The 21,438-nt window shown below is 43.6% G+C and overlaps 1 protein-coding gene across 3 annotated transcripts in view; it reads right to left on the bottom strand.

Moving 5' to 3' along the window:
* Positions 1-3,096: 3,096 nt before the first annotated feature.
* The window catches only part of SH2D3C (SH2 domain containing 3C), a 259,019-nt gene continuing 240,677 nt past the window's right edge, over positions 3,097-21,438 (bottom strand). For all 3 annotated transcript variants that reach the window (XM_069236960.1, XM_069236959.1, XM_069236958.1), the window contains one exon: positions 3,097-5,142. In XM_069236960.1, coding sequence (XP_069093061.1) covers positions 4,967-5,142 — 176 coding nt within the window. In that variant the 3' untranslated portion in view covers positions 3,097-4,966. The remainder of the gene's footprint in view (positions 5,143-21,438) is intronic.

Here is a 21,438-nt window from a genome sequence, read left to right as displayed (position 1 = left end):
ACAGCAAAACAAAGGGGAAGGAAGAACGTCTTACCCTATACCTGAAGGCTAATAGCCCCAGGACTCCAGGAGGGGGAGTGTCCCCTTATAGTCACACAAACTCCAAAGGAGGCGCTTGCTGTGCTCCTAACCCGTCCCCTCACTGGACCGCTTGAGCAGAGTAGGTTTTCCTTGCATTGCATGACTTTGAGGGATCCTAGGCCCTGCAGAATGACCCCAGATCTTCCTTGGCTGTTTGCAGTGGTCAGAAACATGTTGGCCAGTAACTTTTAGATAGGTGACCAGTGAGTCCTTGTTCTCACAGAGGTGTCCCATCCTTGCTCTTAATCACACCAGCGGACACCACTAATAAAAGTGTACTCTCACACAGGTGACTGTCTAGATACAATTTACGCACTCCCTCCTGTTCTTTTAACGGTGAGGTTGAGTCCGCCCAAGTGGCACTGTCCTACCTGGGTGGGTCTAGGTGGTCATATGATGAAGCATGACACTATATAGTGTGTGAGACCACCTAGTCTGTAAAGGAAACATCCCCCACCATCACTACACGACCCTCCACAGCACATAACACAACCAACTCATCAAGTGAGTTCAAGGAGCCCCAGGGGATACTCCCCCTGTCAGTAGCTCCTTAATATAAGTGAACCCCATACTCTTTTGTGTTTTTGACTCATGGCCACTGTCATGGAAACCGCTCTGCCCAGCAAGTTGGTCATGTCAAGTCCTCAAAAAATTGTGAATTTTGCTGCGTCCTTCCCATCGGCATCAGCCTGAGAGAGTACAGCCTTTGACTCCTCCGGAACCTGTGGCAGCACTTGCGAACCATGTCCCACAGGGTGTGAGAATAACAGCCCAAAAGGCATGCGGTATTCACGGACCGCAGTGCAAGGATGGCTGAAAAAATCTTCTTCCCAAATTAATCCAGCCTCTTAAGATTCCTTATCCGGGGGAGTGGTAGGAAACCTGCTGTGGGAACTTGAGGCTTGGACCGCCAAGCTCACATGGGTAGGGTGTGTGTGAGGAAGTTGGGTCCCCAAGAGTGGGGCGAGAGCGGCAGGCAATCGTCCTATTCACAGGAGCCCCAGGTACCGTGAGGACACCCGTGAGGGCATCACTGAACCAGAGTAAGGGTTCGGATGTGGAAACTCCCAGCTGTAGCACCTCCTTCAAGAGATTCAGTTTGACTGCCACTGAGGGTAGCTGAAGGTCTAGGATCTCAGTCACCTTCTGCACCACCATTGCATAGGAAGCACCCTTCTTTGTAGCCACTGTAGGGGGAGAAAGCATACCAGTATCTGGAGAATTATCCAGCCCACTGGCTTCACCTAGATCCTCACACCAGTCCATTTCTTCCTCATAAGGCTAGAATTCTAAAGGGTTCAGCAACCTCTCCCAGTCCCCACCGAGGCCTCAAGGGCTCAGGATCCAATCTAGGAGGCAAAGCTCCTTCCCGCGCTGGAGACCGCATTAGGCAACACCCATTCGGCTCTGTGTCGGAGTCGACGTGACAATGGCAATGGCGCCAGGAGCGTTGGCAGTGGAACTGGTGCCAGGGAAGGACCAGACTGTATGACCGGTGCGTGGGTCCGGATCCAGGAGGATCCTTGTGGGCCCACCAGTGCTGAGGCCAAAGCCACAGATGCGGAACCTGATAGGGCCCCTTCTAACCCCGTGGGGACCGAAGGAGCGCCAACGGGGTCGGACTGCCCAAAAATGAGCCACATGGTCTCTTGGAATTCTTCAAGTTGGGTGGGAGAAGGGAAGAGGCTACACTGATATGATTAGAGTGGGGCCAAAGAGTTGGGATAAATACTTAGATTCTTATGAACTTGGTGAGGATATTGGGATCAGCTTCATAGCACCACATGAAGATACTTGTGCTATCCTTGTCTCATTCATTGTATGTCACACATTGTTTAATAAAAATAATTTAAAAAAAGAACTCTTTGAGTTGGGCAGGGGTCGCTCCGGCTCTCAAAAAGTCAGGGAAGTGCAGAGCTGGGCTAGGGGGCAGGTTCCAAAGAATACAGCCTAAAATGCGATTGCGTCGGCCGACATGCGAGGAGAAGTCGAAGACCACTTCGACTTCTTGCTCTTCTTCTTGTGCCTCGACTTACCTGATTGCCCTGAGGACTTGGAGCGGGATGACGACGGCTTCGGACTCTGCAAGCGGCCCCAGGGACCTTCCCCTCAAGTGCGACCTCGACCTGCATGGAGTCACATGCCGGGCCACCATCAGCTTTAGGGACCACTCCCTCAAAGCCTTCGGATGCATGGCCCGGGAATCAGAGCACAACTTAAGGTTGCGGTCACGCTCCAAACTCAATAGACAGATGAGGTGTGGATCTGTCACTGACATCAGCCGATGACAGGCTGCATAGGGCTTAAAACCTGTCTTCCTGGATGACAACACTGACACACCAGGAGGAAAAATCTCATAAATAGTCGACAAACGCTGAAAAACTTCAGTCAAAAACTGACTGAGGGGAAGCTCTTCTTCACATCAGCGCAAGTTCTGGTGCGGAAAGAAAAGAACTGATGTCGGTGCATCTGGGCTTGCGATTGATATAGGTGCCACGATGTCACTTCTGATGTGGACGACGACTGATGTGAAGCCGATCAACGCTACCTATTGCCATGAAGGAGTACTGCTCACGAAAAATCTTCCGGATGCAGTCTGACACTTGGGGAGAATTCACAGGTAAGGAATCTGCAGCTAGAAGTCTGCATCAGATTGAAGCAGGTAACAACAACTTATCAGACATCCAAGCCATGGTTAGGGGTCAACAAAGGACTCTCACAATCAGGTAACCTGGCCTTGTTTCGTCCCTCCCTCCAGGTTGTGCATCTCTTCGTGTCTCGATAGGGCAGTGTGGCTGTAGAGTGCTGACCAACTTGATGGTATCTGCTGCAAAGTCACTAGGGAGATGGGACGTCAATGAAGAAGTATCTTAGAATACCTGCCTGCGTCATTCCCTTAGGAACTTGGACCTTCCAGCCTCAACACTAGGACACAGTGAAAAAAACCCTTTGTGCACTGATCACACCAAAGATGCATAAAGGTGTTATTGTTTGGCACTAAAACCATAAGCCATGTACATTAATACATTTATTTACAAATGGAAATGGTAGAACTAGAAATATATACACTGAGAGTAGCAGTTGCAGGTCTGTACAGAAGTAACTGATGCACAACTACTATTTACAAACAGGAGCGCATCTGCAATTAATCTTTACAGACACAAAGTGCTTCTCAGCTGTTGTATGCAGGAAGTATCTACTATATTTTAGACAATAAACGGTGCTCTCCCATTATGTACAGACAGGATGTGGTGTGAACTAATATATACAGATGGGTATTTACAACCAGGAAGTGACACCTAACTAGCAAGAACAGGTATGAGTCGAGACCACAAAGATGTGTGCAATGATTGCCATTTATGGTTCTGTAACCACAGTTTCATAGTGATAGTAACTAAACCAGACAAATATCTACAGGGGCCTATTGTAGAAAACGTCAATAAACATAGAACAAAGTGCACAAGGTCAGTATCCTCATGCGAGGGCTCAGAACATACGAGCAGGGGAGGGTAGAGCCCGCGCCTGTGCTCCTTTCCTGTCTATCGGCCTGATTTAGAACTCAGCGGATGGGTCGCTCCATCACAACAGATATCCATCCGCTGAAACCTAAATCACATTATATGCTATGGGATTTAGAACTCAGCGGACGGGTCGCTCCATCACAACGGATATCCGTCCGCTGAAACCTAAATGACATTATATGCTATGGGATTTAGATGTCGGCAGACCGGATATCCGTCACACTTGTGACGGAGTAAACCGTCCGCTGCGTTCTAAATCAGGCCTCATATCCCAAAGACTCCTTAGAGTTGGCGGACTGAGCCAGTGTCGTGTCCAGGCAGAGGTTCTGTTCCCAGGGTTTCTTGTGAAAGATGTGCCTCTTCAGAGGCTGGCACGTGTTTTAGGAGCAAGCACCCGGTAGGGTTGTGTAGTGGTAGGGCAGACCATCAAAAGTCCAGCAGGAAGGTTAAGAATAAGCAGAAACTGGGGAACAAACAGCTCCTCACAGCTCCAAAGACCACAGCTCCAGTGTCCACAGCTCCAATGCCCACAACTCCAGTGTTCACAGCTCCAATGCCTACAGCTCCACTGCCCACAGCTCCACAGCTAAAGTGCCCACAGTTCCATTGCCCACAGCTCCAGTGCCCACAGCTCCAGTGCCCACAGCTCCAGTGCCCACAGCTCCATTGCCCACAGCTCCTATGCCCACAGCTCCAGTGCCCACACTCAGCTCTGTAAATGGCAGTTTCAGCCTCTGTCCTGTCTGTAATCCCATCATCAAGCGCTGCTGCTTTCGGGGACCCTGGCTGTGTAGGAGCATCTTCCTCACGACTCATCCTCAAACTTGGCCTGGTGGACCATTGCAGCCTGTAAGTGATCCTTCCTCAGCCTGAAAACACTGATTCACTGGCATTGCAAGAGCTCAGCAACCAGCCATTCTGCATGCTCTCAGTTCCTTCCTTGGTTCATTGGCCCTTCCGCACTTATTTCATCTTCTTAGGGCCAGTGGTGCTGCAGGAGATCCTTGCTAACATTTCCCTGCCCCAGTGGGTGGACGGCACTGTATTGGTTACTGCTGCCATCCTCCTCCCCACTAGGTGACTTTGACGCTTTGCTTGTTCCTTGGGTGCTAAGTTTATATCAGGACCTCTGCCCCCCTCTTCATCATCTGGACGGCTCTAGTAGAGTGCTCATTCTCCTTGGAGGTGCAGCTCCTTTGAAGGCACCTTCCCTTCCTCCCCATCCTACTCTCCCACCTAATAATGTTGTACTGTCCTCTTGCAGGTGCTCTACGTCCTTCTCGCCCCTCGCGTGGTCCTTCCCTGGTTTCTGTCTCCGTTGATGTACTGTTCTGTTGTATGTGCTGGCTTGGACACCTCCTGTGTTACAGTTCACTGAAGCGCACAGCAGGCTCCAGTTTGTGAGATAGTGCTGTGAGGACCTTGGCAAACTTCTCGTAGCGCTCAGCCTGGCTGCTTTCGGCTCCACGGCTGCCCCAAAGCAGTCGCATCTGGAACTCGGTGCTAAAAATCTCCAGGAGCTCAGCCTTTGGCAGGAAACCTGCAAGAGTAAAGAACAGAACAATAAAATGGCAGCCCAGTAGGGAGAGGACAAAAGCAGAAACTGAACAAGTGCCGACACAGAAAACAACCTGACCCAAAGTGACAGATGGCTCAGACAGAAGACTGAGAGGCAGCACACATGGCACAGAGTACAAGCACAGGAGGAAGGAGAACCTTGAAACCAAAAAGAATGAGTTACTTACCTGCAACCCTGCTTTCTCAATTTATTCTCCCATCTAGATTTCCATGCTTCACAAATTTCATTGAGGCATAGTCTTCGTGGGTGACGAGAGTGGCAGAGCTCCCCGTTGAGGTATGGGTAGTGACAGAAAACCGCCCTCTTTCTGGGGGAACAATTAATCAGGAGAATCCATTCACGGGAATTCAGTCCACCACGCTATCCTTGTCTACCTCAGTCACGTTAACCCAGTTTGGCTGGAGCGTACAGATTCATAGCTGGTCCCAATTAGGAAATGAATAAAGCCTTAAAGAACAACAGAACACCTCATCTCCCTAAAATGAGAAGGATTGGTTCACTACTGAAAAGGAAGAACCTGGATATCCTTGCAGTGACAACCCCATTGCAAGGATCCCAACTCTAGCATTGATGTGGGTGGAAGGGATATGCGTGGTAACGGGCTAGGTTCCTCATGACGCATGGCGTGGACACAGCCATTATGAAGCTCTGAGATGGTGACCGAGGGGGTGAATGGACCAGGAGTCAGGGAGTGATCTACTGGAGCAGTCCACATTCTCTGATTAGTTTAGCCACGTGTTTATTTTCCAGGTTGGCATTGACGGACTAGATTAATGTCTGATCTTCGAATGGTGCAGCGCTTGGCTCGCCATCCAGACACAACTGGCCGAGCTACGAGATGGGCAGCCATATTCCTGGTTCGCTGCTGGTGCAGATCCGCAAGCATCATTATTGCCCCTCAGTATTTATTATAAAAACAACAGGGGTCGCTCTGGGCACACATTAACAATGATGTAATTCAAAACCAAGTTTTTAATATCCAAACTGATAGGTGAATTTTTCAAAACTTGGGTTGTAGAGGGTGGTGAGCCAAACGTGACGTGAAAATGTGCTCAGGCAAACGAGTCATACATGAATAAAAGATTTGTATCACAAATCTACAGACACACTCCCTTCAAGTATACAATGAGTCGTGCAGAGGAGGTGTTGTCTATATTGTCGATGGCGTACTCATCCTCTTAAGATGACAAGATCATCACCAGGGCAAGCCTTTTATTTGTACCTTAGTTGTTACATGTTGTACACTTATGGTGAAGGAAAGCCCAATGTGATCGGGACGAGGCAGCACATTCAGTCCGGAGTGTAATATAAAATGCAGTGCCTACGCTGTGCAGTCGTAGTCAGTTCAAGCAGAACTCTGTTCAAGTGTCTGTAGGAAGTAGGGGGGCCAGGACATCCCGAGCGCTCTGGGAATGCGATGCTGTGCACAGGAGATTCAGGACCTCAATATTTAGTAGTGCTAACTTCTAAACACGAATACTAAAGTTGGAACTTCAAGGTATTGAAAGAATCCTTGCATTAAACCTGACATGTTGCTCAGGTGAAATTCAATGTAACTTCTGCACAAATGGCAAAGTTGCCACTTTGTTGCCCAAAGTTTCCAGTAGCTGTTTACGGTTGCACACAAGCGGCTGTTCTCGAGTCAGCCTTCTGCCCATCTAGAGAGAAGTGAGAATGACTCTCAGAAGAGGAACAAAGGTCTGCCAAGAGTAGAGGTGTGGCCTCCTCTTGGCAAGATGGCCAGATTGGGTGTGAACCCATAAAGTGAAATTCAAAGGCGAAGCCGACTTTGAAGGGCAAATGGTAGTCACACACGAGAGGGGCTGCTCTTTTATTTTACCAGATAGGCTGGCATCTCGGACACAGAGGAAGCAGCTGTGGTCAAACTGTTTTTTCAGAGAATGTGTAGCCTCCAGGTAGGCATCCGTCTGGGCTGGGCAAGGGAGCTCCACACCCCAAGAGAAGGGTTCTCTTATGTTGGGAGTAGGCAGAATAGTGCATTCTTGGCTATCCAGATGCCACTCTTTACAGGAAGTCATCATCAGATGAGGGGGGCCTGGTAGCCCATTGGCTAGTTAGTCACCACATCCCCCTAGGATTCTAGTGGGCATAAAAGTGGAACCCCGAGCACCCAGACCTCAGATTATGGCTGCACAGAAGGGACCAAAGAGTGACTAGCCTGCTGGTCACTGGAACCAGCATAGCGAGGATGCCCCAAGAAGCCTGAATGTCTCTGTACCCCGAGGTTCAGCTTGGGAGGCCGAAGCCTCACTCTCAAAAGTTGCACCTGAGTCTGCTGAACCTGGGAGAGTCGTCGGAGTGCAGTTCGGTTGCCCAGCATGGAAGTTACTTGAAGTTTGAAGGGAACCACTGGTTTTGCTGTAACCAGAAACCAGTAGACCAGTGGCAACTGGTTTTGTGCTTGACTTCACTCAGACTATGAGGGACATCAACCCCTGAGGTCAAAGTCACTCTTCTGTGTGCGTGGACCAAGGGGTGGCCACAGGAAGACCACCGACACTGGGTCAGCATCCTCATCATCCTTGAGTATCTTCAGCATCCTGCATCCCTTGCATCAGGACCACTCCATAGGAATCTATTGCAAACCTTGAGCATCTTCAGCATCCTTCACTCTTGCATCAGGACCACTCCACAGGAATCCATTGCAAACCTTGAGCATCTTCAGCATCCTTCACTCTTGCATCAGGACCACTCCACAGGAATCCATTGCAAACCTTGAGCAACTTCAGCATCCTTCATCCCTTGCATCAGGACCACTCCATAGGAATCCCTAGCAAACCTTGAGCATCTTCAGCATCCTTCACCCTTGCATCAGGACCACTCCACGGGAATCCATTGCAAACCTTGAGCATCTTCAGCATCTTTCACCCTTGCATCAGGACCACTCATAGGAATCCATTGCAAACCTTGAGCATCTTCAGCATCCTTTACCCTTGCACCAGGACCACTGAATTGACTACTTTGACGTATCGTCCATAGACCCTGGAACTGGACTGAGGACTTCTTTTACTGTGAAGTAACTGTTCAACTGGACGTTTTGATCCCTGTGACTGGCTATCTGTCAGCCTTGGTCCCAAGAGTGCTCTTAAAGACTTTTTCAAATTACTTGTGATGGCTAACCTTAAGCCTGGAGCCACTGTAGGTTTAATAATGTATTGTATTGAACTGAAAAGCTGTGATTTTATGTTTCTTTGAAATTCATATCTCTGGGACCTGCCGTTTGATTTCTGTCACTGAGGTGTCTATTTAAAGATACAAATACAAAGTATGTTTATAGGTTGGTGTTGGGTTTTTATTGTGCTGCGTTTTGTGCTTCAACTGTTTTGATACGTCTTAATACTTGACATGTGCTTCTTTGGTGAAACGTGACTGGCCTGAGCCACAGCTGCCAAGGGCTGAGCTAATGCTTTACAAACAAACGTCACTGGACCTTAAACAGAACTGAGTTTTTATTATGCAATGAGGTTGCACAACCACACCATATAATAAACCACTTTCCCCACATTTGATTATTTGTGCCTCCCACATAGTATAACATGATCCCTCCCTCAGCCTGTCACCTGTTGAGACCCCAGTTCCACCCGGGGTGCTCGGCTATCTCAGCCTGGTTTGGCAGAAGACACCCACAACCTGCATAGACCATATACTGCCCCAGCTTCCGAAAGACTTATTCAAAACCTTTGAAGAAACTGAATTTGGAGTAGGTGGAGAGGTTTAGGTATCTCTTCTGGTGACCAATAATAGAGCTATCTGCCTGTTAAGAATTTTCATGGACTCCTGTAGCTTAGTTGGTAAGTCCCTGAGTACAGTCAGCGTGGCTGCCTGCTGTCTGAAGAGTGTGCCTCTTGTAGTGATTATGTGTAGAGTTGTCCAGAGCAGTTATGCTTCCTTTGTGCACTGCATAGCTTCTTATGGAACCTGTGTTTAGTTTGTTCTTGTGGTGATCATACGTAGAGTTGTTATGGTCTCTTGTAGCTTAGTTTGTTAGGTGTGTAGTCGGCAGGGCCGCCCTCTGTTTACAAAGCATGCCTCCAATGCTGATTCTATGTAGAGGTTTCATGGCCAGTTTTGTGATTCTATGTAGAGGTTTCATGGCCAGTTGTGTGATTCTATGTAGAGGTTTCATGGACAGTTTTGTGATTCTAGGTAGAGTTTTCATGACCAGTTGTGTGATTCTACGTAGAGTTTTCATGGACAGTTGTGTAATTCTATGTAGAGTTTTCATGGCCAGTTGTGTGATTGAATGTAGGGTTTTCATGGCCAGTTGTGTGATTCTATGTAGAGTTTTCATGACCAGTTGTGTGACCAGTTGTGTGATTCTATGTAGAGTTTTCATGGCCAGTTGTGTGATTTTATGTAGAGTTTTCATGACCAGTTGAGTGATTCTATGTAGAGTTTTCATGGCCAGTTGTGTGATTCTATGTAGAGGTTTCATGACCAGTTGAGTGATTCTATGTAGAGTTTTCATGGCCAGTAGTGTGATTCTATGTAGAGGTTTCATGACCAGTTGTGTGATTCTATGTAGAGGTTTCCTGGCTAGTTCTGTGATTCTATGTAGAGTTTTAATGGCCAGTTGTGTGATTCTATATAGAGTTTTAATGGCCAGTTGTGTAATTCTATGTAGAGTTTTAATGGCCAGTTGTGTGATTCTATGTAGAGGTTTCATGACCAGTTGTGTGATTCTATGTAGAGGTTTCCTGGCTAGTTCTGTGATTATATGTAGAGTTTTAATGGCCAGTTGTGTGATTCTACGTAGAGTTTTCATGGCTATGTGCATGAATCTGTGTAGAGATTTCACGGCCAGTTATGCTGCCTTTGTGCACTGCACAGCTTCTGGTGGAGTCTGTGATGTGCGGATAATCACAATGCCTCTGTGCGGAATTTCCACATCCACCCACTCCTATGTAGAGCTTTCATGGACAGTTTTGTGATTCTAGGTAGAGTTTTCATGACCAGTTGTGTGATTCTATCTAGAGTTTTCATGGCCAGTTATGTGATTCAATGTAGAGTTTTCATGGCCAGTTGTGTGATTGTATGTAGGGTTTTCATGGCCAGTTGTGTGATTCTATGTAGAGTTTTCATGACCAGTTGTGTGATTCTCTGTAGAGTTTTCATGGCCAGTTGTGTGATTTTATGTAGAGTTTTCATGGCCAGTTGAGTGATTCTATGTAGAGTTTTCATGGCCAGTTGTGTGATTCTATGTAGAGGTTTCATGACCAGTTGAGTGATTCTATGTAGAGTTTTCATGGCCAGTTGTGTGATTCTATGTAGAGGTTTCATGACCAGTTGTGTGATTCTTTGTAGAGGTTTCCTGGCCAGTTCTGTGATTCTATATAGAGTTTTCATGGCCAGTTGTGTGATTCTATGTAGAGTTTTAATGGCCAGTTGTGTAATTCTATGTAGAGTTTTAATGGCCAGTTGTGCGATTCTATGTAGAGGTTTCATGACCAGTTGTGTGATTCTATGTAGAGGTTTCCTGTCTAGTTCTGTGATTATATGTAGAGTTTTAATGGTCAGTTGTGTGATTCTACGTAGAGTTTTCATGGCTAGTTGCATGAATCTGTGTAGAGATTTCATGGCCAGTTATGTTGCGTTTGTGCACTGCACAGCTTCTGGTGGTGTCTGTGATGTGCGGATAATCACAATGCCTCTGTGCGGAATTTCCACATCCACCCACTCCTATGTAGAGCTTTCATGGCCAGTTGTGTGATTCTATGTAGAGGTTTCATGGCCAATTTTGTGATTCTAGGTAGAGTTTTCATGACCAGTTGTGTGATTCTATGTAGAGTTTTCATGACCAGTTGTGCGATTCTATGTAGAGTTTTCATGACCAGTTGAGTGATTCTATGTAGAGTTTTCATGGCCAGTTGTGTGATTCTATGTAGAGGTTTCATGGCCAGTTGTGTGATTCTATGTAGAAGTTTCATGACCAGTTGGGTGATTCTATATAGAGGTTTCCTGGCTAGTTCTGTGATTCTATGTAGAGTTTTCATGGCCAGTTGTGTGATTCTATGTAGAGTTTTAATGGCCAGTTGTGTAATTCTATGTAGATAGTTAATGGCTAGTTGTGTGATTCTATGTAGAGGTTTCATGATCAGTTGTGTGATTCTATGTAGAGGTTTCATGGCTAGTTCTGTGATTATATGTAGAGTTTTAATGGCCAGTTGTGTGATTCTACGTAGAGTTTTCATGGCCAGTTGTGTAATTCTATGTAGAGTTTTAATGGCCAGTTGTGTGATTCTATGTAGAGTTTTCATGGCCAGTTGTGTGATTCTATGTAGAGTTTTCATGACCAGTTGAGTGATTCTATGTAGAGTTTTCATGGCCAGTTGTGTGATTCTATGTAGAGGTTTCATGACCAGTTGAGTGATTCTATGTAGAGTTTTCATGGCAAGTTGTGTGATTCTATGTAGAGGTTTCATGACCAGTTGTGTGATTCTATGTAGAGGTTTCCTGGCTAGTTCTGTGATTCTATGTAGAGTTTTCATGGCCAGTTGTGTGATTCTATGTAGAGTTTTGATGGCCAGTTGTGTAATTCTATGTAGAGTTTTAATGGCCAGTTGTGTGATTCTATGTAGAGGTTTCATGACCAGTTGTGTGATTCTATGTAGAGGTTTCCTGGCTAGTTCTGTGATTATATGTAGAGTTTTAATGGCCAGTTGTGTGATTCTACGTAGAGTTTCCATGGCTAGTTGCATGAATCTGTGTAGAGATTTCATGGCCAGTTATGTTGCGTTTGTGCACTGCACAGCTTCTGGTGGTGTCTGTGATGTGCGGATAATCACAATGCCTCTGTGCGGAATTTCCACATCCACCCACTCCTACGTAGAGCTTTCATGGCCAGTTGTGTGATTCTATGTAGAGGTTTCATGGCCAGTTTTGTGATTCTAGGTAGAGTTTTCATGACCAGTTGTGTGATTCTATGTAGAGTTTTCATGACCAGTTGTGCGATTCTATGTAGAGTTTTCATGACCAGTTGAGTGATTCTATGTAGAGTTTTCATGGCCAGTTGTGTGATTCTATGTAGAGGTTTCATGGCCAGTTGTGTGATTCTATGTAGAAGTTTCATGACCAGTTGGGTGATTCTATATAGAGGTTTCCTGGCTAGTTCTGTGATTCTATGTAGAGTTTTCATGGCCAGTTGTGTGATTCTATGTAGAGTTTTAATGGCTAGTTGTGTAATTCTATGTAGATAGTTAATGGCTAGTTGTGTGATTCTATGTAGAGGTTTCATGATCAGTTGTGTGATTCTATGTAGAGGTTTCATGGCTAGTTCTGTGATTATATGTAGAGTTTTAATGGCCAGTTGTGTGATTCTACGTAGAGTTTTCATGGCCAGTTGTGTAATTCTATGTAGAGTTTTAATGGCCAGTTGTGTGATTCTATGTAGAGTTTTCATGGCCAGTTGTGTGATTCTATGTAGAGTTTTCATGACCAGTTGAGTGATTCTATGTAGAGTTTTCATGGCCAGTTGTGTGATTCTATGTAGAGGTTTCATGACCAGTTGAGTGATTCTATGCAGAGTTTTCATGGCCAGTTTTTGTGATTCTATGTAGAGGTTTCATGACCAGTTGTGTGATTCTATGTAGAGGTTTCCTGGCTAGTTCTGTGATTCTATGTAGAGTTTTCATGGCCAGTTGTGTGATACTATGTAGAGTTTTCATGGCCAGTTGTGTAATTCTATGTAGAGTTTTAATGGCCAGTTGTGTGATTCTATGTAGAGGTTTCCTGGCTAGTTCTGTGATTCTATGTAGAGTTTTAATGGCCAGTTGTGTGATTCTATATAGAGTTTTAATGGCCAGTTGTGTAATTCTATGTAGAGTTTTAATGGCCAGTTGTGTGATTCTATGTAGAGGTTTCATGACCAGTTGTGTGATTCTAGGTAGAGGTTTCCTGGCTAGTTCTGTGATTATATGTAGAGTTTTAATGGCCAGTTGTGTGATTCTACGTAGAGTTTTCATGGCTATGTGCATGAATCTGTGTAGAGATTTCACGGCCAGTTATGCTGCCTTTGTGCACTGCACAGCTTCTGGTGGAGTCTGTGATGTGCGGATAATCACAATGCCTCTGTGCGGAATTTCCACATCCACCCACTCCTATGTAGAGCTTTCATGGACAGTTTTGTGATTCTAGGTAGAGTTTTCATGACCAGTTGTGTGATTCTATCTAGAGTTTTCATGGCCAGTTATGTGATTCAATGTAGAGTTTTCATGGCCAGTTGTGTGATTGTATGTAGGGTTTTCATGGCCAGTTGTGTGATTCTATGTAGAGTTTTCATGGCCAGTTGTGTGATTCTATGTAGAGTTTTCATGACCAGTTGAGTGATTCTATGTAGAGTTTTCATGGCCAGTTGTGTGATTCTATGTAGAGGTTTCATGACCAGTTGAGTGATTCTATGTAGAGTTTTCATGGCAAGTTGTGTGATTCTATGTAGAGGTTTCATGACCAGTTGTGTGATTCTATGTAGAGGTTTCCTGGCTAGTTCTGTGATTCTATGTAGAGTTTTCATGGCCAGTTGTGTGATTCTATGTAGAGTTTTGATGGCCAGTTGTGTAATTCTATGTAGAGTTTTAATGGCCAGTTGTGTGATTCTATGTAGAGGTTTCATGACCAGTTGTGTGATTCTATGTAGAGGTTTCCTGGCTAGTTCTGTGATTATATGTAGAGTTTTAATGGCCAGTTGTGTGATTCTACGTAGAGTTTCCATGGCTAGTTGCATGAATCTGTGTAGAGATTTCATGGCCAGTTATGTTGCGTTTGTGCACTGCACAGCTTCTGGTGGTGTCTGTGATGTGCGGATAATCACAATGCCTCTGTGCGGAATTTCCACATCCACCCACTCCTACGTAGAGCTTTCATGGCCAGTTGTGTGATTCTATGTAGAGGTTTCATGGCCAGTTTTGTGATTCTAGGTAGAGTTTTCATGACCAGTTGTGTGATTCTATGTAGAGTTTTCATGACCAGTTGTGCGATTCTATGTAGAGTTTTCATGACCAGTTGAGTGATTCTATGTAGAGTTTTCATGGCCAGTTGTGTGATTCTATGTAGAGGTTTCATGGCCAGTTGTGTGATTCTATGTAGAAGTTTCATGACCAGTTGGGTGATTCTATATAGAGGTTTCCTGGCTAGTTCTGTGATTCTATGTAGAGTTTTCATGGCCAGTTGTGTGATTCTATGTAGAGTTTTAATGGCTAGTTGTGTAATTCTATGTAGATAGTTAATGGCTAGTTGTGTGATTCTATGTAGAGGTTTCATGATCAGTTGTGTGATTCTATGTAGAGGTTTCATGGCTAGTTCTGTGATTATATGTAGAGTTTTAATGGCCAGTTGTGTGATTCTACGTAGAGTTTTCATGGCCAGTTGTGTAATTCTATGTAGAGTTTTAATGGCCAGTTGTGTGATTCTATGTAGAGTTTTCATGGCCAGTTGTGTGATTCTATGTAGAGTTTTCATGACCAGTTGAGTGATTCTATGTAGAGTTTTCATGGCCAGTTGTGTGATTCTATGTAGAGGTTTCATGACCAGTTGAGTGATTCTATGCAGAGTTTTCATGGCCAGTTTTTGTGATTCTATGTAGAGGTTTCATGACCAGTTGTGTGATTCTATGTAGAGGTTTCCTGGCTAGTTCTGTGATTCTATGTAGAGTTTTCATGGCCAGTTGTGTGATACTATGTAGAGTTTTCATGGCCAGTTGTGTAATTCTATGTAGAGTTTTAATGGCCAGTTGTGTGATTCTATGTAGAGGTTTCCTGGCTAGTTCTGTGATTCTATGTAGAGTTTTAATGGCCAGTTGTGTGATTCTATATAGAGTTTTAATGGCCAGTTGTGTAATTCTATGTAGAGTTTTAATGGCCAGTTGTGTGATTCTATGTAGAGGTTTCATGACCAGTTGTGTGATTCTAGGTAGAGGTTTCCTGGCTAGTTCTGTGATTATATGTAGAGTTTTAATGGCCAGTTGTGTGATTCTACGTAGAGTTTTCATGGCTATGTGCATGAATCTGTGTAGAGATTTCACGGCCAGTTATGCTGCCTTTGTGCACTGCACAGCTTCTGGTGGAGTCTGTGATGTGCGGATAATCACAATGCCTCTGTGCGGAATTTCCACATCCACCCACTCCTATGTAGAGCTTTCATGGACAGTTTTGTGATTCTAGGTAGAGTTTTCATGACCAGTTGTGTGATTCTATCTAGAGTTTTCATGGCCAGTTATGTGATTCAATGTAGAGTTTTCATGGCCAGTTGTGTGATTGTATGTAGGGTTTTCATGGCCAGTTGTGTGATTCTATGTAGAGTTTTCATGACCAGTTGTGTGATTCTCTGTAGAGTTTTCATGGCCAGTTGTGTGATTTTATGTAGAGTTTTCATGGCCAGTTGAGTGATTCTATGTAGAGTTTTCATGGCCAGTTGTGTGATTCTATGTAGAGGTTTCATGACCAGTTGAGTGATTCTATGTAGAGTTTTCATGGCCAGTTGTGTGATTCTATGTAGAGGTTTCATGACCAGTTGTGTGATTCTTTGTAGAGGTTTCCTGGCCAGTTCTGTGATTCTATATAGAGTTTTCATGGCCAGTTGTGTGATTCTATGTAGAGTTTTAATGGCCAGTTGTGTAATTCTATGTAGAGTTTTAATGGCCAGTTGTGCGATTCTATGTAGAGGTTTCATGACCAGTTGTGTGATTCTATGTAGAGGTTTCCTGTCTAGTTCTGTGATTATATGTAGAGTTTTAATGGTCAGTTGTGTGATTCTACGTAGAGTTTTCATGGCTAGTTGCATGAATCTGTGTAGAGATTTCATGGCCAGTTATGTTGCGTTTGTGCACTGCACAGCTTCTGGTGGTGTCTGTGATGTGCGGATAATCACAATGCCTCTGTGCGGAATTTCCACATCCACCCACTCCTATGTAGAGCTTTCATGGCCAGTTGTGTGATTCTATGTAGAGGTTTCATGGCCAATTTTGTGATTCTAGGTAGAGTTTTCATGACCAGTTGTGTGATTCTATGTAGAGTTTTCATGACCAGTTGTGCGATTCTATGTAGAGTTTTCATGACCAGTTGAGTGATTCTATGTAGAGTTTTCATGGCCAGTTGTGTGATTCTATGTAGAGGTTTCATGGCCAGTTGTGTGATTCTATGTAGAAGTTTCATGACCAGTTGGGTGATTCTATATAGAGGTTTCCTGGCTAGTTCTGTGATTCTATGTAGAGTTTTCATGGCCAGTTGTGTGATTCTATGTAGAGTTTTAATGGCCAGTTGTGTAATTCTATGTAGATAGTTAATGGCTAGTTGTGTGATTCTATGTAGAGGTTTCATGATCAGTTGTGTGATTCTATGTAGAGGTTTCATGGCTAGTTCTGTGATTATATGTAGAGTTTTAATGGCCAGTTGTGTGATTCTACGTAGAGTTTTCATGGCCAGTTGTGTAATTCTATGTAGAGTTTTAATGGCCAGTTGTGTGATTCTATGTAGAGTTTTCATGGCCAGTTGTGTGATTCTATGTAGAGTTTTCATGACCAGTTGAGTGATTCTATGTAGAGTTTTCATGGCCAGTTGTGTGATTCTATGTAGAGGTTTCATGACCAGTTGAGTGATTCTATGTAGAGTTTTCATGGCCAGTTGTGTGATTCTATGTAGAGGTTTCATGACCAGTTGTGTGATTCTTTGTAGAGGTTTCCTGGCCAGTTCTGTGATTCTATATAGAGTTTTCATGGCCAGTTGTGTGATTCTATGTAGAGTTTTAATGGCTAGTTGTGTAATTCTATGTAGAGTTTTAATGGCCAGTTGTGCGATTCTATGTAGAGGTTTCATGACCAGTTGTGTGATTCTATGTAGAGGTTTCCTGTCTAGTTCTGTGATTATATGTAGAGTTTTAATGGTCAGTTGTGTGATTCTACTTAGAGTTTTCATGGCTATGTGCATGAATCTGTGTAGAGATTTCACGGCCAGTTATGATGCCTTTGTGCACTGCACAGCTTCTGGTGGAGTCTGTGATGTGCGGATAATCACAATGCCTCTGTGCGGAATTTCCACATCCACCCACTCCTATGTAGAGCTTTCATGGACAGTTTTGTGATTCTAGGTAGAGTTTTCATGACCAGTTGTGTGATTCTATCTAGAGTTTTCATGGCCAGTTATGTGATTCAATGTAGAGTTTTCATGGCCAGTTGTGTGATTGTATGTAGGGTTTTCATGGCCAGTTGTGTGATTCTATGTAGAGTTTTCATGACCAGTTGTGTGATTCTCTGTAGAGTTTTCATGGCCAGTTGTGTGATTTTATGTAGAGTTTTCATGGCCAGTTGAGTGATTCTATGTAGAGTTTTCATGGCCAGTTGTGTGATTCTATGTAGAGGTTTCATGACCAGTTGAGTGATTCTATGTAGAGTGTTCATGGCCAGTTGTGTGATTCTATGTAGAGGTTTCATGACCAGTTGTGTGATTCTTTGTAGAGGTTTCCTGGCCAGTTCTGTGATTCTATATAGAGTTTTCATGGCCAGTTGTGTGATTCTATGTAGAGTTTTAATGGCCAGTTGTGTAATTCTATGTAGAGTTTTAATGGCCAGTTGTGCGATTCTATGTAGAGGTTTCATGACCAGTTGTGTGATTCTATGTAGAGGTTTCCTGTCTAGTTCTGTGATTATATGTAGAGTTTTAATGGTCAGTTGTGTGATTCTACGTAGAGTTTTCATGGCTAGTTGCATGAATCTGTGTAGAGATTTCATGGCCAGTTATGTTGCGTTTGTGCACTGCACAGCTTCTGGTGGTGTCTGTGATGTGCGGATAATCACAATGCCTCTGTGCGGAATTTCCACATCCACCCACTCCTATGTAGAGCTTTCATGGCCAGTTGTGTGATTCTATGTAGAGGTTTCATGGCCAATTTTGTGATTCTAGGTAGAGTTTTCATGACCAGTTGTGTGATTCTATGTAGAGTTTTCATGACCAGTTGTGCGATTCTATGTAGAGTTTTCATGACCAGTTGAGTGATTCTATGTAGAGTTTTCATGGCCAGTTGTGTGATTCTATGTAGAGGTTTCATGGCCAGTTGTGTGATTCTATGTAGAAGTTTCATGACCAGTTGGGTGATTCTATATAGAGGTTTCCTGGCTAGTTCTGTGATTCTATGTAGAGTTTTCATGGCCAGTTGTGTGATTCTATGTAGAGTTTTAATGGCCAGTTGTGTAATTCTATGTAGATAGTTAATGGCTAGTTGTGTGATTCTATGTAGAGGTTTCATGATCAGTTGTGTGATTCTATGTAGAGGTTTCATGGCTAGTTCTGTGATTATATGTAGAGTTTTAATGGCCAGTTGTGTGATTCTACGTAGAGTTTTCATGGCCAGTTGTGTAATTCTATGTAGAGTTTTAATGGCCAGTTGTGTGATTCTATGTAGAGTTTTCATGGCCAGTTGTGTGATTCTATGTAGAGTTTTCATGGCCAGTTGTGTGATTCTATGTAGAGGTTTCATGACCAGTTGAGTGATTCTATGTAGAGTTTTCATGGCCAGTTGTGTGATTCTATGTAGAGGTTTCATGACCAGTTGTGTGATTCTATGTAGAGGTTTCCTGGCTAGTTCTGTGATTCTATGTAGAGTTTTCATGGCCAGTTGTGTGATTCTATGTAGAGTTTTGATGGCCAGTTGTGTAATTCTATGTAGAGTTTTAATGGCCAGTTGTGTGATTCTATGTAGAGGTTTCATGACCAGTTGTGTGATTCTATGTAGAGGTTTCCTGGCTAGTTCTGTGATTATATGTAGAGTTTTAATGGCCAGTTGTGTGATTCTACGTAGAGTTTCCATGGCTAGTTGCATGAATCTGTGTAGAGATTTCATGGCCAGTTATGTTGCGTTTGTGCACTGCACAGCTTCTGGTGGTGTCTGTGATGTGCGGATAATCACAATGCCTCTGTGTGGAATTTCCCCATCCACCCACTCCTATGTAGAGCTTTCATGGCCAGTTGTGTGATTCTATGTAGAGGTTTCATGGCCAGTTTTGTGATTCTAGGTAGAGTTTTCATGACCAGTTGTGTGATTCTATGTAGAGTTTTCATGACCAGTTGTGCGATTCTATGTAGAGTTTTCATGACCAGTTGAGTGATTCTATGTAGAGTTTTCATGGCCAGTTGTGTGATTCTATGTAGAGGTTTCATGGCCAGTTGTGTGATTCTATGTAGAAGTTTCATGACCAGTTGGGTGATTCTATATAGAGGTTTCCTGGCTAGTTCTGTGATTCTATGTAGAGTTTTCATGGCCAGTTGTGTGATTCTATGTAGAGTTTTAATGGCCAGTTGTGTAATTCTATGTAGATAGTTAATGGCTAGTTGTGTGATTCTATGTAGAGGTTTCATGATCAGTTGTGTGATTCTATGTAGAGGTTTCATGGCTAGTTCTGTGATTATATGTAGAGTTTTAATGGCCAGTTGTGTGATTCTACGTAGAGTTTTCATGGCCAGTTGTGTAATTCTATGTAGAGTTTTAATGGCCAGTTGTGTGATTCTATGTAGAGTTTTCATGGCCAGTTGTGTGATTCTATGTAGAGTTTTCATGGCCAGTTGTGTGATTCTATGTAGAGTTTTCATGACCAGTTGAGTGATTCTATGTAGAGTTTTCATGGCCAGTTGTGTGATTCTATGTAGAGGTTTCATGACCAGTTGAGTGATTCTATGCAGAGTTTTCATGGCCAGTTTTTGTGATTCTATGTAGAGGTTTCATGACCAGTTGTGTGATTCTATGTAGAGGTTTCCTGGCTAGTTCTGTGATTCTATGTAGAGTTTTCATGGCCAGTTGTGTGATTCTATGTAGAGTTTTGATGGCCAGTTGTGTAATTCTATGTAGAGTTTTAATGGCCAGTTGTGTGATTCTATGTAGAGGTTTCCTGGCTAGTTCTGTGATTCTATGTAGAGTTTTAATGGCCAGTTGTGTGATTCTATATAGAGTTTTAATGGCCAGTTGTGTAATTCTATGTAGAGTTTTAATGGCCAGTTGTGTGATTCTATGTAGAGGTTTCATGACCAGTTGTGTGATTCTATGTAGAGGTTTCCTGGCTAGTTCTGTGATTATATGTAGAGTTTTAATGGCCAGTTGTGTGATTCTACGTAGAGATTTCATGGCTATGTGCATGAATCTGTGTAGAGATTTCACGGCCAGTTATGCTGCCTTTGTGCACTGCACAGCTTCTGGTGGAGTCTGTGATGTGCGGATAATCACAATGCCTCTGTGCGGAATTTCCACATCCACCCACTCCTATGTAGAGCTTTCATGGACAGTTTTGTGATTCTAGGTAGAGTTTTCATGACCAGTTGTGTGATTCTATCTAGAGTTTTCATGGCCAGTTATGTGATTCAATGTAGAGTTTTCATGGCCAGTTGTGTGATTGTATGTAGGGTTTTCATGGCCAGTTGTGTGATTCTATGTAGAGTTTTCATGACCAGTTGTGTGATTCTCTGTAGAGTTTTCATGGCCAGTTGTGTGATTTTATGTAGAGTTTTCATGGCCAGTTGAGTGATTCTATGTAGAGTTTTCATGGCCAGTTGTGTGATTCTATGTAGAGGTTTCATGACCAGTTGAGTGATTCTATGTAGAGTTTTCATGGCCAGTTGTGTGATTCTATGTAGAGGTTTCATGACCAGTTGTGTGATTCTTTGTAGAGGTTTCCTGGCCAGTTCTGTGATTCTATATAGAGTTTTCATGGCCAGTTGTGTGATTCTATGTAGAGTTTTAATGGCTAGTTGTGTAATTCTATGTAGAGTTTTAATGGCCAGTTGTGCGATTCTATGTAGAGGTTTCATGACCAGTTGTGTGATTCTATGTAGAGGTTTCCTGTCTAGTTCTGTGATTATATGTAGAGTTTTAATGGTCAGTTGTGTGATTCTACTTAGAGTTTTCATGGCTATGTGCATGAATCTGTGTAGAGATTTCACGGCCAGTTATGCTGCCTTTGTGCACTGCACAGCTTCTGGTGGAGTCTGTGATGTGCGGATAATCACAATGCCTCTGTGCGGAATTTCCACATCCACCCACTCCTATGTAGAGCTTTCATGGACAGTTTTGTGATTCTAGGTAGAGTTTTCATGACCAGTTGTGTGATTCTATCTAGAGTTTTCATGGCCAGTTATGTGATTCAATGTAGAGTTTTCATGGCCAGTTGTGTGATTGTATGTAGGGTTTTCATGGCCAGTTGTGTGATTCTATGTAGAGTTTTAATGGCCAGTTGTGTAATTCTATGTAGATAGTTAATGGCTAGTT

Source organism: Pleurodeles waltl, chromosome 6 (assembly GCF_031143425.1).
Source record: "Pleurodeles waltl isolate 20211129_DDA chromosome 6, aPleWal1.hap1.20221129, whole genome shotgun sequence".
Taxonomy (NCBI): domain Eukaryota; kingdom Metazoa; phylum Chordata; class Amphibia; order Caudata; family Salamandridae; genus Pleurodeles; species Pleurodeles waltl.
Note: the sequence above shows the minus strand (reverse complement) of the source record. Positions and strands in the feature narration are given on the sequence as shown.